Raw genomic sequence first — 16,045 nt, forward strand, 5'->3', positions numbered from 1 at the left:
AACACTAAGTGGGGAATTAGCAAAGCTGGGGGTTACTACTGGGTAAGGGATCAGCAGAGCTTGGGGTTACTACTAAGTGGGAGATCAGTAGTGCTGGAGTTACTATTGAGTGGGGGGATCAGCAGAGCTTGGGGTTACTTCTAAGTGGGAGATCATTAGAGCTGGGGTTACTACTTTGTGGGGGATCAGCAGAGTTGGGGTTACTACTAAGCAGGGGATCAGTAGAGCTGGGGTTTCTACTGAGTGTGGGATCAGTATAACTGGGTGTTACTACTAAGCAGGAGATCAGTAGAGCTGCAGTTACTATTGAGTGGGGGATCAGTAGAGCTGGGGGAAACTACTAAGCTGGAGATCAGTAGTGCTGGAGTTTGTATTGGGTGGGGGATCAGCAGAGCTTAGGGTTACTACTAAGCAGGAGATCAGTAGAGTGTGGGTTATTACTGAGTAGGGGATCAGCAGAGCTGGGGGTTACTACTAATTGGGGGATCATCCCTGGTAGGTTTAAAATGTGTTTTTTGAAGTGCCAAGAGAGCTAAAATGAAATCCTTTGGATTTACAGGGAAGGGAACAGAGGGGGTTACATGGAAATCATTTTGAACAAAGAGCGTGATCTAAGAATGGGAAGCCAGGGGTCTCTGGAACCTTATCACACACACACAGAAAGCTGACCCTTGATGGTTCTAAGGGTTGAAGGCTGACCAAGACCCATTTCTAAACAGGCCAGGATTTGACCCACAGACATTTTCCTTGGGTAAAACTTCCTTGCCTCACACCAAGCAAAGTATGCCTTCCATATGTGATGGTAGACCTTATGGAAAGCTAGACTACCTAGTTTTAGCATCGTGGAAATCCCTGATTCAGAGATGTCTCTATCTCTCACAACTTGGGCTTCAATAGCCAAAAATTAAAGCCAGCAACTGTGAAACACGGTGGCAAACCAGTCCTTGAAACAGATGATGTGGGAAATCTGTTAGAGCTCATGGAGTGTCTGCCAGGAGTTTGATCAGGTCAGAGTACCACATCCGTGTGGGCCGGTTGAAAGTTTTCACAATCACTAGAGTTCCTTCATCTTGATACTGCAGAAGAAACGAGGAAGGCGTTTTAGGGGTGATAAGGCTTAATAAGACCCGGAGACACACCTGCCCAGCTTAATGTTGAATTATGAGGTCCATATCTGGTATCCACCACCACCTGCCAGGCGTTTGATCAGGTCAGAGTACCACATCCGTGTGGGCCGGTTGAAAGTTTTCACGATCACTAGAGTTCCCTCCATCTTGATACTGCAGAGAAAATGAGGAAGGAGTTTTAGGGGTTGTAAGGCTGAATAGGACTCTGAGACAAACCTGCTCAGCTTTATGTTGAATCAGGAGGTCCATTTCTGGTATCCACCACCACCTGCCAGGAGTTTGATCAGGTCAGAGTACCACATCCGTGTGGGCCGGTTGAAAGTTTTCACGATCACTAGAGTTCCCTCCATCTGGATAAATGAGGAAGGAGTTTTAGGGGTGATAAGGCTGAATAAGACCCAAGGACAAACCTGCCCAGCTTTATGTTGAACCAGGAGGTTCATATCTGGTATCCACCACCACCTGCCAGATGTTTGATCAGGTCAGAGTATCACATCCGTGTGGGTTGGTTGAAGGTTTTCACGATCACTAGAGTTCCCTCCATCTTGATACTGCAGAGGAAATGAGGAAGGAGTTTTAGGGATAGCAAGGCTGAATAATACCTGGAGACAAACCTGCCAAGCTTTATGTTGAACAAGGAGGTCCATATCTAGTATTCACCACCACCTGCCAGGAGTTTGATCAGGTCAGAGTACCACATCCGTGTGGGCTGGTTGAAAGTTTTCACAATCACTAGAGTTCCCTCCATCTGGATAAATGAGGAAGGAGTTTTAGGGTTGGTAAGGCTGAATAAGACCTGGAGACATACTTGCCCAGCTTAATGTTGAATTATGAGGTCCATATCTGGTATCCACCACTACCCGCCAGGAGTTTGATCAGGTCAGAGTACCACATCCGTGTGGGCCATTTGAAGGTTTTCACGATCACTAGAGTTCCCACCATCTTGATACTGCAGAGGAAATGAGGAAGGAGTTTTATGGGTGGTAAGGCTGAATAGGACTCTGAGACAAACCTGCCCAGCTTTATGTTGAACCAAGAGGTCCATATCTGGTATCCACCACCACCTACCAGGAGCTTAATCAGGTCAGAGTACCACATCCGTGTGGGTTGGTTGAAAGTTTTCACGATCACTAGAGTTCCCTCCATCTGGATAAATGAGGAAGGAGTTTTAGGGGTGTTAAGGCTGAATAAGACCCAAAGACAAACCTGCCCAGCTTCATGTTGAACCGGGTCCATATCTGGTATCCACCACCTATGACACAGGTCCTGGAACACCTTTGGGTGTGGAGACCTCTCCTCTGGGTTCAGTGCCAGCTGAGGATATCTTCTTGCCAATTGGCCTTGCCTGGTTTATAAACAGCGGTCAAGGTGGTACTGTGAAGTTCTGCTCTGAAGTTTTTTTTTTTTTACCTCTCTTGCCGCGGTGAGCTTGCCCCGGACTTGTTTTTTGAGCACATTCCTCATTCCGCAGATGCTCGATTGGATTGAGATCTGGAGAATGCGAAGGCCAAGTCAACACCTCAAACTCGTTGTATTCTTCAAACCATTCTTAAACAATTTTTGCAGTATGACAGGGTGCATTATCCTGCTAAAAAAGTCCACTGTCATCCGGGAATCCAGTTTCCACGAAGGGTTTGTAAATGGTCAGCAACAATGTTTAGGTAGGTGGTACGTGTCAAAGTAACATCCACATGAATGGCAGGACCAAAGGTTACCCAGTGGAACATTGCCCAAAGCATCACACTGACTCCGCCGGCTTTTCTTCTTCCCATACTGCTTCCTGGTGCCATCTCTTCCCCAGGTAAGTGACGTATCCGGCCATGATGTAAATGAAAACATGATTTATTAGACCGAGCCACCTTCTTCCATTGCTCCATGGTTCAATTCTGATGCTCACATTTCTATTGTAGGCACTTTTGGCTGTGGACACGGGTCAGCATGGGAACCCTGACGAGTCTGTGGCCACACAAGTCTGTGGCCCCATACACAACAAACTGTGATGATCACTTTTCTGCTTTCAACACATCAACTTCAGGGACAACATGTTCACTTTCTACCAAATATATCCCACTGACGTTCAGATGCCATTGTAATGAGATAATCAATGGTAGACATGTGTGTTTCACATCGGTATGATTCATTTTTTGGGTGAGATTTTATTTTTCGGAGGTTCGGATGTATACGTATCTCTGAATGGACATAGCAATGAATGTCGATGAATCCGAAAAAACGTTATAACAAAATTAATGAAGGCACTTGTTTCACTTGGATGATATCACAGTAGTTCTGGTCAACGTTCTGGTAGTTCTGGTCAATGGGGAAATTAATTATATTTTTTAAATTCATTTGATATTTTGAATTCGGATAACAAATGGATCTGATTTTTGTTCCATTCATTATTTCGAATGCACATGAGACCATTCGATGTTGTCCAATCAGCGCATGCATTTTCTTTTGGTGGGTTGGACTAGCGTCCAAAAATATTGAATCCTTCTGAATCAAATCTGTCTGATCGTGTGATAATATATATATATATCGGTTGCGGACGTAACGTCATTTCCGGTCGGGAACTTCCTGTATGTGGAACGCACGCTAATAGCGGCGCCACTCTCTTTGTTTGCTATATGCCCATATAATCTTTTATCCTGTAAGTATTCAATCGTTTTTTGGGGAAATAAAACATACCTTATGTACTTCACGATGTATGGCCCTCTTTTCTTTTAATGGTGATATCGGAGACGATTTCAACACGGAGGTCACATCGGAGGAATCCCATATCAGATCCTGGGCAAATGTGCAATAAAACCAAGGGCTTTTATACAATCTTAATCCGGTGAGTGGGGAACCAAGAGGGCACCTTCACCTCACAAGCACCTTTATTCACTTGGCCCTTTGGCACCTTTTGGATCATCAATAAGGACTGTATTTCACCATTTATGCACTTTAAACTTTTCACTTGGAAATTATATTTATTAATTTGTTTAGCCTAAATATGCACTATATTTAATTATCACAGAAATTTATGCACTTTAATGTGATTGAAATATTATTTTACATTGGATTTATATGATATAGATTGGTTTATTTTAATTATTTTTTATCACTAATTTGTTGCTAGCACTGCATAAATTTGCTTTTATTCATATCGAATATATAGCAATCATCCGGAAAAACTGCTCTCATTTTCTAATTCACACGGACCAATGAATATAAGAAACAATATATATTATTATTATTATACAGGATTTATATAGCGCCAACAGTTTGCGATGTTATGTATTGTTCCTGTCATTGGGCCTAATGTTACGGTGTTCCGTGAAAAAAACCTACCCGTGAGAAATGCATACCCTCGTCACTTCCGGTGCACCTCGGCTGATCGAGGCACAAGGCCTCGTTTATCGAGGCTGCAGTTAATCTTAGCCCCACAAGGTTGTGATCTCACTTCTACCTGGACAGGAAGTCTCTATGGAAGACAGGAAGTGATGTCAGGTACAGACAGGAAGTGATGTCAGGTATAAATAACAAGTTCCAGGTGAGAGGTGAGGCGGGAGGAAGTAGAGAGGAGGCATTGCTGGAGTTGGCAACAGAGGAGGTAATAAGATATTAATTTCTATTTGCACAGATCGGGGTTGGGAGTTCTAGAGGATAGGTGAGGTTCTGGAGAAGTCCCCGAGCAGAGCATAGGAAGAGGGGATGAGGGGGATAGAGTACAGGAGGTAATGGGAGGAACAGATAGGCTGGCTTGGGTTATATATTAAGACGAGGTTGCTGATGTATCTCAGGGCAGAGAGACGCCTTTGTATGTTCTCGTTAGTATTTTAAATGCTATTTATTAGGTGTGGTCAGTGGAGGGATTGGCATAGAGGGGTAGAGGACACTGAATGGAGGTCAGTGGAAGGATTGACAGAGAGGGGTAGAGGACACTGAATGGAGGTCAGTGGAGGAAGTGGTAGAGAGGGGTGTAGGACATTGAATGAAGGTCAGTGGAACGATCAACAGAGGGGTGGAGGACACTGAATAGAGGCCAGTAGAGGGATTGGCAGAGAGGATTGGAGGACACCGAGTGGTTGGTAAGTTGGATGAGCCTGGTAGCAGCATCCATGATAGACTGAAGAGGGGATATCCTGTGAAGAGGTCGGCCAACTGAAAGGCATTGCATTATTCAGGACGAGAGATAGGCTTGGAGTAAATTACTTGCCTTGAGATGTCATTGGTTAAGAAGGGGCGTATTTTTGGGGAGGAGAAGATGGGTACAGGAATGAGAGTTTAGGGTGGAAAGAGTGGTAGAGGGAACATATTACAGGGAGGACAGAGTAGTAGTCAGTCTAGAAACAAAAACGCTGGATGGGAAAATACAGGTTCACCTGCAGTCTGTCAGGAGCTCTGTTTGTATTTTTGAGAAGTGTCGAGTTTAAAGTGAAAGAGCATGTATTTTCAAAAATGAATTATTGGTCTACAGGGAAACCTTTATAAATCACATGACCAATGAGGATGGAGGAGGACTGGAGTCATATGACGGAGAGGATACTACACCTCACCATGGAGATCATCTATCTGCTGACCGGAGAGGTGAGGAGGATTCTGGGAGGTCACGATATTCTTATCTCTATAAATAAAACACAGACCTGACCGGAGAGGTGAGGAGGATTCTGGGATACTAACATGATATTCCTATTGGTTCCCCAATACAGAGATTTCCTCTTCTGAAGTCAGGTGATCATATGACCATCACAGTGCCTCCATGTGACTCCCTAAAACCTGAGAGACACAACAAGCAGAAGATTCTAGAAGTCACCAAGAAGATGATGGAGCTGCTGACAGGAGAGGTGAGCTGTGCTGGGAATTCTGGGACATTATCCAGTAACAGACAAGGGATGTGTCTGGATGGTGACTGTATCATTGTGTGTGTCAGGTTCCTATAAGGTGTCAGGATGTCACTGTCTATTTCTCCATGGAGGAGTGGGAGTATTTAGAAGGACACAAGGATCTCTACAAGGACGTCATGATGGAGAATCAGCCGCCCCTCACATCACCGGGTAAGAGGAGACTTTATTGTAAAGGAAAGAGCAGGAGGGAGGCTCCACCTAGATCCCCCATCATCTGATAAACACATAGAAACAATGTATTCAGTCAGTGTGTGTGTTTCCTACAGATGGATCCAGTAATGGGAACCCACCAGAGAGATGTCCCTGTCCTCTGTATTCCCGGGATTCCACACAGGAAGATCACACCATCCCTCACCATCATCAGGTAGATGATTGACAATTATTGGTAGTTATGATTTATACAGAAGTATGTTTGTCACATTAAATGTTTTATTATATATTTAGAGTAGAAACCTCGGGGATGATAATATTGATGTTAAAGAAGAGTATAAAGAGGAGGATGAGGAGTATGGAGTGATGAAGGCGTTTTCAGAAGGACACGTGAATGTCACAATGAAGCCACCTAATAACAGAAACCCACCAGAGAGATGTCTCCATCCTCTGTATTCCGGGGATTCCTCACCAGAAGATCACAACTATGCAAAACCTGATCAGGTAGATGAGGAACAATCACTGATAGTATCATTAGGATCTGTACATTATCTGCATTGTTACCATTGATGTCATTTTTATTATATATTCAGAGTGGAAACTTAAGTGAGTCTAACATTGATGTTAAAGAAGAGATAAAAGAGGAGGATGATGAGGATGGGGTGACGGAGGAGTCAGAATTTTCAAAAGGACACCAGGATCTGTACCCGGACACCATGGTGGAGTCATCCAGCTACAGGAACCCATCAGAGAGATGTCCCCGTCCTCTGTATTCCCGGGATTCCACACAGGAAGGTCACACTATCCCTCACCATCATCAGGTAGATGAGGAACAATCACTGATGGTTATAATTTATGCACAAGCATGTTTGTTACAAAAAATGTTTTTATATATTTAGAGTGGAATCCTCAGGGATTGCAATATTGTTGTTAAAGAAGAGTATAAAGAGGAGGATGAGGAGTATGGAGTGATGGAGGAGTTTTCAGAAGAACACAAGGATATGATGGAGCCACCTAATACCAGGAACCCACCAGAGAGATGTCCCCGTCCTCTGTATTCCCGGGATTCCACACAGGAAGGTCACACCATCCCTCACCATCATCAGGTGGGTGGAGTCGAGGGTCGGGAACATAAAGTGATTGAACACTCTGACATGTGGAGACGATGTGTGGACTCTACAAGATGATATTTTCTATGCGATCTCACATCATAAATACTTCTATGTTACAGATGTTATTTTCTGCCATTCTGTTGGTTTAGGGTGAAGATCTGATGAAAATGAAAGTTGAGGGTGAAGTAGAAGAGACGTATGTGAGGGATGATCAGCAATATACGGAGGAGGCTGGAATGACGAGGACATTCATAGAGGAGGACACTCCTACAGACATCAGCACAGGTGACCCATAATATATTCTTCTCCTATCTCTGCTCTATTACTGCACACTGATTGGTTCAGAGTAGGGCGGCAACTAAATCATGTCAACCAATAATTGATAATGGTCCCCTTCCTCTCTTGATCCCCCCTCCCTGTCTCTCTCTTGATTCTCCTCTCTCGATCCCCCTCCCTCTCTCTCGATTCTCCTCTCTCGATTCCCCCCCCCCACCTCCCTGTCTCTTGATTCCTCCTCCCTTTCTTTTGATTCCCCCCCCTCTCTCGATTCTTCTCTCTGGATTCCCTCTCCCTCTCTCTTGATTCCCCCTCCTTCTCTCTCGATTCTCCTCTCTTGATCCCCCTCCCTCTCGGTTCTCCTCTCTCGATCCCTTTCCCTCTCCCTCGGTTCTCCTCTCTCGATCCCTTTCCCTCTCTCTCGATTCCCCTCTCTCGATCCCTTACCCTCTCTCTCGGTTCTCCTCTCTCGATCCCTTACCCTCTCTCTCGGTTCTCCTCTCTCGATCCCTTACCCTCTCTCTCGGTTCTCCTCTCTCGATCCCCTTCCCTCTCTCTCGGTTCACCTCTCTCGATCCCCTTCCCTCTCTCTCGATTCCTCTGTCGATTCCCCTCCCTCTCTCTCTCGATTCTCCTCTCTCGATCCATTTTCTCTCGATCCTATCCCTCTCTCTCGATCCCCTCTCTCTCTCTCTATTTCCCACTCTCGATTTTCTCCTCTCTTTTATCCCTCCCTCTTTCTCGATTCTCCTCTCTCGGTCCCCCCTCCCTCTCTCTCAATCCCCTCCCTCTCTCTTGATCCCCCTCCCTCTCTCTCCTTTCTCTGTGGATGTGGAATGACTCAGTCACACCCACTTACCCCCTCCCAAGGCCAAGGGGGGTAATTCCTAGAGGGGTTGTCACCTTGCTGGGTCTCAGATGTAGTATTGGCCCCATATGTCAGATGGGTGAGATGGGTGCCCTGGAAGTGGTGCTGATCACCTGTGTGCTAGATCCGTGCATCTTTCTGCAGCCATAGTTTTTTTTTTTTTTTTCTCATTATGGGTGTGAGTGGGGCCTCAATGTCTACCTTTTGCCTAGAGCCGCCTCTGGATATAGCACAGATTGAGCCTTTCTTAGGTTGATCCATATTACCATTAAACACTATTTTATTTTGTTCAGTGGGATAAGGAGTAACACTAAAACTCATATCTTTCCATTCGAAAATACTGCTGCAAGCATCGTCCAGTGGTGCTTAGCACCAGAAGCCTAGTGCCTCTTGTTCTATTGCTAAAGGGTCTTCAATTCAGGACTTCTGATCTCTGATGATAAACGAGAGGTTCAATGACCCAGTGCCTAAGCTTGTGGTTGTGTAAAGAGCATGGACCTCCCAGTCCCCATTGGTTTCTGCTCTTCTCACAAGGCTGTGTAAATGTAGAAGTGATCTGGGTGGAGGACCAAAGGCCCTTTGACTGAAGAGGGGGGAGAGTCCCAGCTGGTTGGGACATCCACAGAGAACATCTGCTCACTCATATCTACCTGATCCAGATGGAATCTTGATGGAAGTGAACTAACCCTCTCAGATCTATTGATGATGTTTTTATATTTTTCCAGGACACGCCATGGAGAAACCCTCAAAGGATCGTCTCACTTTATCTCCAGGCTGTAAAATGGAAGATGAGGACATCACAGGAGATCACATGGATGAATCTGAGAAATGTTTTTCACCGAAGTCCCGTCCTTCTGAACCTCAGACATTGCACACGGGGGAAAAGGTATACGCCTGCTCCGAGTGCGGGAAGTGTTTTCCACGAAGATATGACTGTTTTGTTTTACATCAAAGATCTCACACAGGGGAGAAGCCATTTCCCTGCCCCGAGTGTGGAAAATGTTTTACGATAAAATCAAACCTTGCGAAACATCAAAGAATTCACACGGGTGAGAAGCCGTTTCCCTGCCCTGAGTGCGGGAGATGTTTTTCACAGAAGGCCCATGTTGATTCACATCTGTTATTTCACACGGGTGAAAAGCCGTATTCCTGTCCTGAGTGTGGAAAATGTTTTACAAAAAAGTCAGTCCTTGTAAGACATCAAAGAACGCACACGGGTGACAAAGCATATTCCTGCCCCGAGTGCGGGAAGTGTTTTTCACACAAAAATTCGCTTGTTACACATCAAAGATCTCACACAGGGGAGAAGCCGTATTCTTGCCCTGAGTGTGGGAAATGTTTTTTTTTAATGTCCCATGTCAACAAACATTTGGCATCCCACACAGGTGAGAAACTGCATTCCTGTTCGGAGTGCGGAAAATGTTTTAAAGAAAAAAATGACCTTGTAAGACATCTAAGAACTCACACGGGTGAGAAGGCATATTCCTGCTCTGAGTGCGGGAAATGTTTTTCACATAAGTCCCATCTTAATGCACATCTGAGGACTCACACGGGTGAAAAGCCATATTGCTGTCCCGAGTGTGGAAAATGTTTTACACAAAGATCAGGCCTTCTAACTCACAGTACAACTCACACAGGGGAGAAGGCATTTTCCTGCCCCGAGTGCGGGAAATGTTTTTCACAGAATGCCCATCTTAAAATACATCGGAGAATCCACACGGGTGAAAAGCCGTATCCCTGTCCTGAGTGTGGAAAATGTTATCCACAGAGATCGGACCTTGTTAAACATCAACGATCTCACACGGGGGAGAGGCCGTATTCCTGCCCTGAGTGCGGGAAATGTTATCCACAGAAATCAGACCTTGTTAAACATCAACGGTCTCACACGGGGGAGAAGCCGTATTCTTGCCCTGAGTGCGGGAAATGTTTTTCACGCAAGTACGAGTTAAACAAACACTGTAGGTCTCACACAGTTGAGTAGATGCGAAGCTTCTTAGTGTAGAAAATTCCCTTCATGAAAGTCCAATCTTACTTGAACATACGATATGCTACACACGGAGGAGAAGCCGTATTCCTGCCCTGAGTGAAGGAAATGTTTCCTATCTTCTCAAACATCAGAGACCCAACACAACCCTTGAGGTGTATTGGTGTCCTGAGTGCGGGAAATGTCTTCTATATGGATCATATTTTTCCGTACATCAGAGATCTCACACTGGGAAGAAGCCCACCTTGATAGACACCTCAGAAAACACGAGGGTGAGCGTTCCTCTGATCTTTATCATGGAAGAAACCCTTTGAAGTATTTAGTAAGATTTTTTTTTTTTCCCTTTATAAAGTTGCGTCTGGCTTACTCTAAGAGGAGGGAATATTACTGCTGGTTGTGTCCTTCTAGCAGTGTAGTCTGATCTCCCCGGCTCTTCAGAAGCTTCAAAAGAAGACATCATGGTGAAAGACTCTAGCCAATTCCTGCCCGGTCGAAAGCCGATTGATGGGCGGGTGGTGGTTTTGTCATTTTGACCAGACTTTAGATGACCTCTTGTCAGGATGCAATGATCTTGCTTGATCGCAAGAGTCGCGATCTGGCCGTGGCCAATCAGAGTACCAGCTCGCTGCTGGTACCATGTGACCACCATGACCACTCACCGCACGTCACAAGACTGTTATACCCAATGGATGGCTTCCTTTAAAGCCATCCATTAGATAGAACTGTATTGCAAGCTGTGATTGGTCAGTGTGATCACATGGTACAGACAGGGCCAATCACAGCTCATTTGTACCATGTGATTAGCTCTGGCCAATCACTGGTAATCAAAACAGACTGAATCAGTTTTATTTAGAAAAAATACCTTTAGCAGTGTAATGCACTGCTATAAGCAAACCTAATGTGTAAAAAAAAAAAAAATCCCGATCACTTCCCCAGAGTAGTACAATGTTGCTTTAGTAATATTATTTTGTTTTGGTCACAGTGTATTAAAAAATCATGAAAAAAGTAATCAATAAATCCTGATCACTTCCCCAGAGTAGTAGAATGTTGCATTAGTAATATTATATTGCTCTGGTCACAGTGTGTTAAATAAAATAGTGAAAAAACGTACTTAAAAAACAAATCCTGATCACTTCCTCAGAGTAGTACAATGTTAATATTGTACTATATTGTACTTGCACTGGTCACAGTTTGTTAAAAAAAAAAAAAAAAAGTAATCCTGATTTATTAATCCAGAGTAGTACAATGTTACTATGGTAACATTATATTACTCTGGTCACAGTGTGTTAAAAAATCGTGAAAAAACGTACTTAAAAAAATCCTGATCACTTCCCCAGAGTAGTAGAATGTTACGGAGGTAACCTTATATTGCTCTGCTCACGGAGTGTTAAAAAAATAATTGTAAAAAAAGTAATTAATAAAAAAATCCTGATCACTTCCCCAGAGTAGTACAATGTTGCTATGGTAATATTATATTGCTCTGGTCACCAGTGTGTTAAAAAATCATGAAAATAATTCACAAATAAATCCTGATGACTTCCCCAGAGTAGTACAATGTTGCTCTGGTAATATTATATTGCTCTGGTCACAGTGTATTAAAAAATAATGAAAATAATAAATAAATCCTGATCACTTCCCCAGAGTAGTACAATGTTTCTATAGTAATATTATATTATATTGCTCTGGTCAAAGTGTAGTACAATGTTAATATGGTAACCTTATATTACTCTGGTCACAGTGTATTAAAAAAATATTGAAAAAAGTAATCCTGATCCCTTCCCCAGAGTAGTAAAATGTGACTATGGTAAAATTATATTGCTCTGGTCGCAGAGGGTTTGGAAAAAATCATGAAAAAACATTCTTTAAAAAAATCCTGATCATTTACACAGAGTAGTAGAGTGTTGCTATGGTAATATTATATTGCTCTGGTCACAGTGTATTAAAAAATCATGAAAAAAAGTAATAAATCCTGATCACTTCCCCAGAGTAGTACAATATGGCTATAGTAATATTATATTGCTCTGGTCAAAGTGTAGTACAATGTTAATATGGTAACCTTATATTACTCTGGTCACAGTGTATTAAAAAAAAAAATTGAAAAAAGTAATCCTGATCCCTTCCCCAGAGTAGTAAAATGTGACTATAGTAATATTATATTGCTCTGGTCACAGTGTGTTAAAAAAAATCGTGAAAAAACATACTTAGAAAACAAATCCTGATCACTTCCCCAGAGTAGTACAATGTTGCTTTAGTAATATTATTTTGTTTTGGTCACAGTGTATTAAAAAATCATGAAAAAAAGTAATCAATAAATCCTGATCACTTCCCCAGAGTAGTAGAATGTTGCATTAGAAATATTATATTGCTCTGGTCACAGTGTGTTAAAATAGTGAAAAAACGTACTTAAAAAACAAATCCTGATCACTTCCTCAGAGTAGTACAATGTTAATATTGTACTATATTGTACTTGCACTGGTCACAGTTTGTTAAAAAAAAAAAAGTAATCCTGATTATTAATCCAGAGTAGTACAATGTTACTATGGTAATATTATATTACTCTGGTCACAGTGTATTAAAAAATAATGAAAATAATAAATAAATCCTGATCACTTCCACAGAGTAGTACAATGTTTCTATAGTAATATTATATTATATTGCTCTGGTCAAAGTGTAGTACAATGTTAATATGGTAACCTTATATTGCTCTGGTCACAGTGTATTAAAAAAATATTGAAAAAAGTAATCCTGGTCACTTCCCCAGAGTAGTAAAATGTGACTATGGTAAAATTATATTGCTCTGGTCACAGAGTGTTTGGAAAAAATCATGAAAAAACATTCTTTAAAAAAATCCTGATCACTTCCCCAGAGTAGTAGAATGTTACGGAGGTAACCTTATATTGCTCTGCTCACGGAGTGTTAAAAAAATAATTGTAAAAAAAGTAATTAATAAAAAAAATCCTGATCACTTCCCCAGAGTAGTACAATGTTGCTATGGTAATATTATATTGCTCTGGTCACCAGTGTGTTAAAAAATCATGAAAATAATTCACAAATAAATCCTGATGACTTTCCCAGAGTAGTACAATGTTGCTCTGGTAATATTATATTGCTCTGGTCACAGTGTATTAAAAAATAATGAAAATAATAAATAAATCCTGATCACTTCCCCAGAGTAGTACAATGTTTCTATAGTAATATTATATTGCTCTGGTCAAAGTGTATTAAAAAAATATTGAAAAAAGTAATCCTGATCCCTTCCCCAGAGTAGTAGAATGTTGCTCTGGTAATATTATATTGCTCTGGTCACAGTGTATTAAAAAATCATGAAAAAAAGTAATAAATCCTGATCACTTCCCCAGAGTAGTACAATGTTGCTATAGTAATAATATATTTCTCTGGTAACAGTGCGTTAAAAAAATTGTGAAAAAAAACATACTTAAAACGTACTTCCAGGTTTTATTGCTATAGCTTAATTAAACAAGCTGAGGTTGGAAGCTGATTGGTTTATCTGCAGAATTGTGACTAATTTTGCCCTCTCTAGCTTTGGTAAATAATCCTCAAAGTGTAAAAAAAAAAAAAAAAAATGTGGGGCAAAAAAATAATGAAAAATTGTAATTAAAAAAAATTCAGATCACTTCCCCAGAGTAGTACAATGTACTGTGTAAAAATAAATAATAATAATCTAAAAAAATAGAAAAAATTATGTATATGTGTATATATATATATATATAATATATAATGTGTATGTATGTATATATATATATATATATATATATAATTAGTGTGTGTATAATATATAAAATTATTTCTTTTTTTTTGCTACTGTCACCAGTCAGTGTCCCTAATTTCCACCACACAGTTATACGATGACACTGTACTGCACTGGTGACAGTATCTGTAAAAAATAAAATAAATAAATAAATATATAAAGTTTTTTTTATTTTATTTTCCAAAAAATTCCAACAAAAAATGACAACTTAAAAAAACTCACAATGCCTCTTACTAATGACCTTCAACTGTCTACCTTCCAAAAAGGGGTCATGTGCACTGTCCTGGCATTTGCCGGCCTCAGGAAATGAGATCGGCCCGTCAGGACATCAGGATTGATGGATTTTCAGATGTGTGTGTAATATATATATATACAGTATATATATATATATATGTATATCCCATAGTTTGAGGACTCTATAACTTTCCTACAGACTAAATAATATACGCTGGTTTGGGTTATTTTCACCAAAGACATGAAGCACAATACATTTTGGGCTAAATTTATGAAGAACGATTATTTATTTGCAAAATTTTATAATGCAAAGAAAAGAAAAACACTTTTTTTTTCAAAATGTACATTTTTTTTTTATTTAGTAAAAGTAAAAAAAAAACCCAGTGGTGAATAAATACCACCAAAAGAAAGCTCTCGTTGTGTGAATAAAATGATGAAAATTTAATTTTGCGCTGAATCCTAAAAAAATGGCCTGGACAGGAAGGGGGTGAAAGTGTCCGGTATTGAAGTTGCTAGACATGGATGAGGGAGAAGGGGAGATCAGACTACATTACAAGACCATTTCTGTGCAGTAGTCATCAGCCTGCACAGGCAGCTTCATTTGCTTGGAGAGCGCCACCTGCTGTCTGAAAGTGGGAAATATTATATTTCCAGATGTAACATTTCATATTTACCTGAAATAAAATGCAAATTTAATCTTGTGTCTTAGTAGTTTTGTTTCACCGGCTTATGCTTGTTGGAACAGCCGACTCTCCCCCTTCTCATAAATCTCAGGACGTCTGTAGTATACTACAATGATAAGTCTATCAGTTCATAGACCCATCTATCATTCCTCCTGTAATTCCTCCTTCGCACCATCACCACCTCCAACCACATCACCACCTCCATCTACATCACCATCACCACCTCCATCCACATCACCACCTCCATCCACATCACCATCACCACCTCCGTCCACATCACCACCTCCATCCACATCACCATCACCACCTCCATCCACATCACCATCACCACCTCCGTCCACATCACCATCATAGCCTCCAACCACATCCACATCACCATCACCAACCACATCACCATCACCACCTCCAGCCAAATTACCACCTCCAGCCACATCACCATCACCACCTCCAGCCACATCACCAGGCACATCACCACCTCCAGCCACATCACCACCTCCATCCACATCACCACCTTCACATTACCATCACCACCTCCAGCCACATTACCATCACCACCTCCAGCCACATCGCCATCACCATCTCCAACCACATCACCACCTCCAGCCACATTACCATCACCACCTCCAGCCACATCACCATCACCATCTCCAACCACATCACCATCACCACCTCCAGCCACATCACCAGGCACATCACCACCACCACCACCTTCAACCTCATCACCATCACCACCTCCAGCCACATCACCAGGCACATCACCACCTCCAACCGCATCACTATCACCACCTTCACATTACCATCACCACCTCCAGCCACATCACCAACTCCAACCACATCACCACCACCAACTCCATCCACATCACCATCACAACCTCCATCCACATCACCACCTCCAACCACATCACCACCTCCAATATCACCATCGCCACCTCCAATATCACCATCGCCACCTCCAT

General features: G+C 42.0%; 3 protein-coding genes across 3 annotated transcripts in view; 2 read left to right on the plus strand and 1 right to left on the minus strand.

The window, feature by feature from the left end:
• Nucleotides 1-16,045, plus strand: part of LOC309562972 (uncharacterized protein) — a 581,033-nt gene that overhangs the window by 549,198 nt on the left and 15,790 nt on the right. Inside the window, 1 exon segment of the mRNA XM_082267298.1 lies at nucleotides 9,385-10,297. Within this exon segment, the coding sequence (XP_082123424.1) occupies nucleotides 9,385-10,297 (913 nt within the window).
• LOC309562915 (uncharacterized protein) overlaps nucleotides 1-16,045 on the minus strand; it is a 523,709-nt gene that overhangs the window by 239,921 nt on the left and 267,743 nt on the right. The window lies entirely within an intron of this gene.
• Nucleotides 1-16,045, plus strand: part of LOC309562779 (uncharacterized protein) — a gene marked incomplete at its 3' end in the record, with an annotated part of 48,846 nt that overhangs the window by 6,519 nt on the left and 26,282 nt on the right. Inside the window, exon 2 of the mRNA XM_082267083.1 lies at nucleotides 9,145-9,305. Within this exon, the coding sequence (XP_082123209.1) occupies nucleotides 9,145-9,305 (161 nt within the window). The remainder of the gene's footprint in view (nucleotides 1-9,144; nucleotides 9,306-16,045) is intronic.

This window comes from Pelophylax lessonae (assembly GCF_965119305.1).
Source record: "Pelophylax lessonae genome assembly, chromosome: 9".
NCBI lineage: Eukaryota > Metazoa > Chordata > Amphibia > Anura > Ranidae > Pelophylax > Pelophylax lessonae.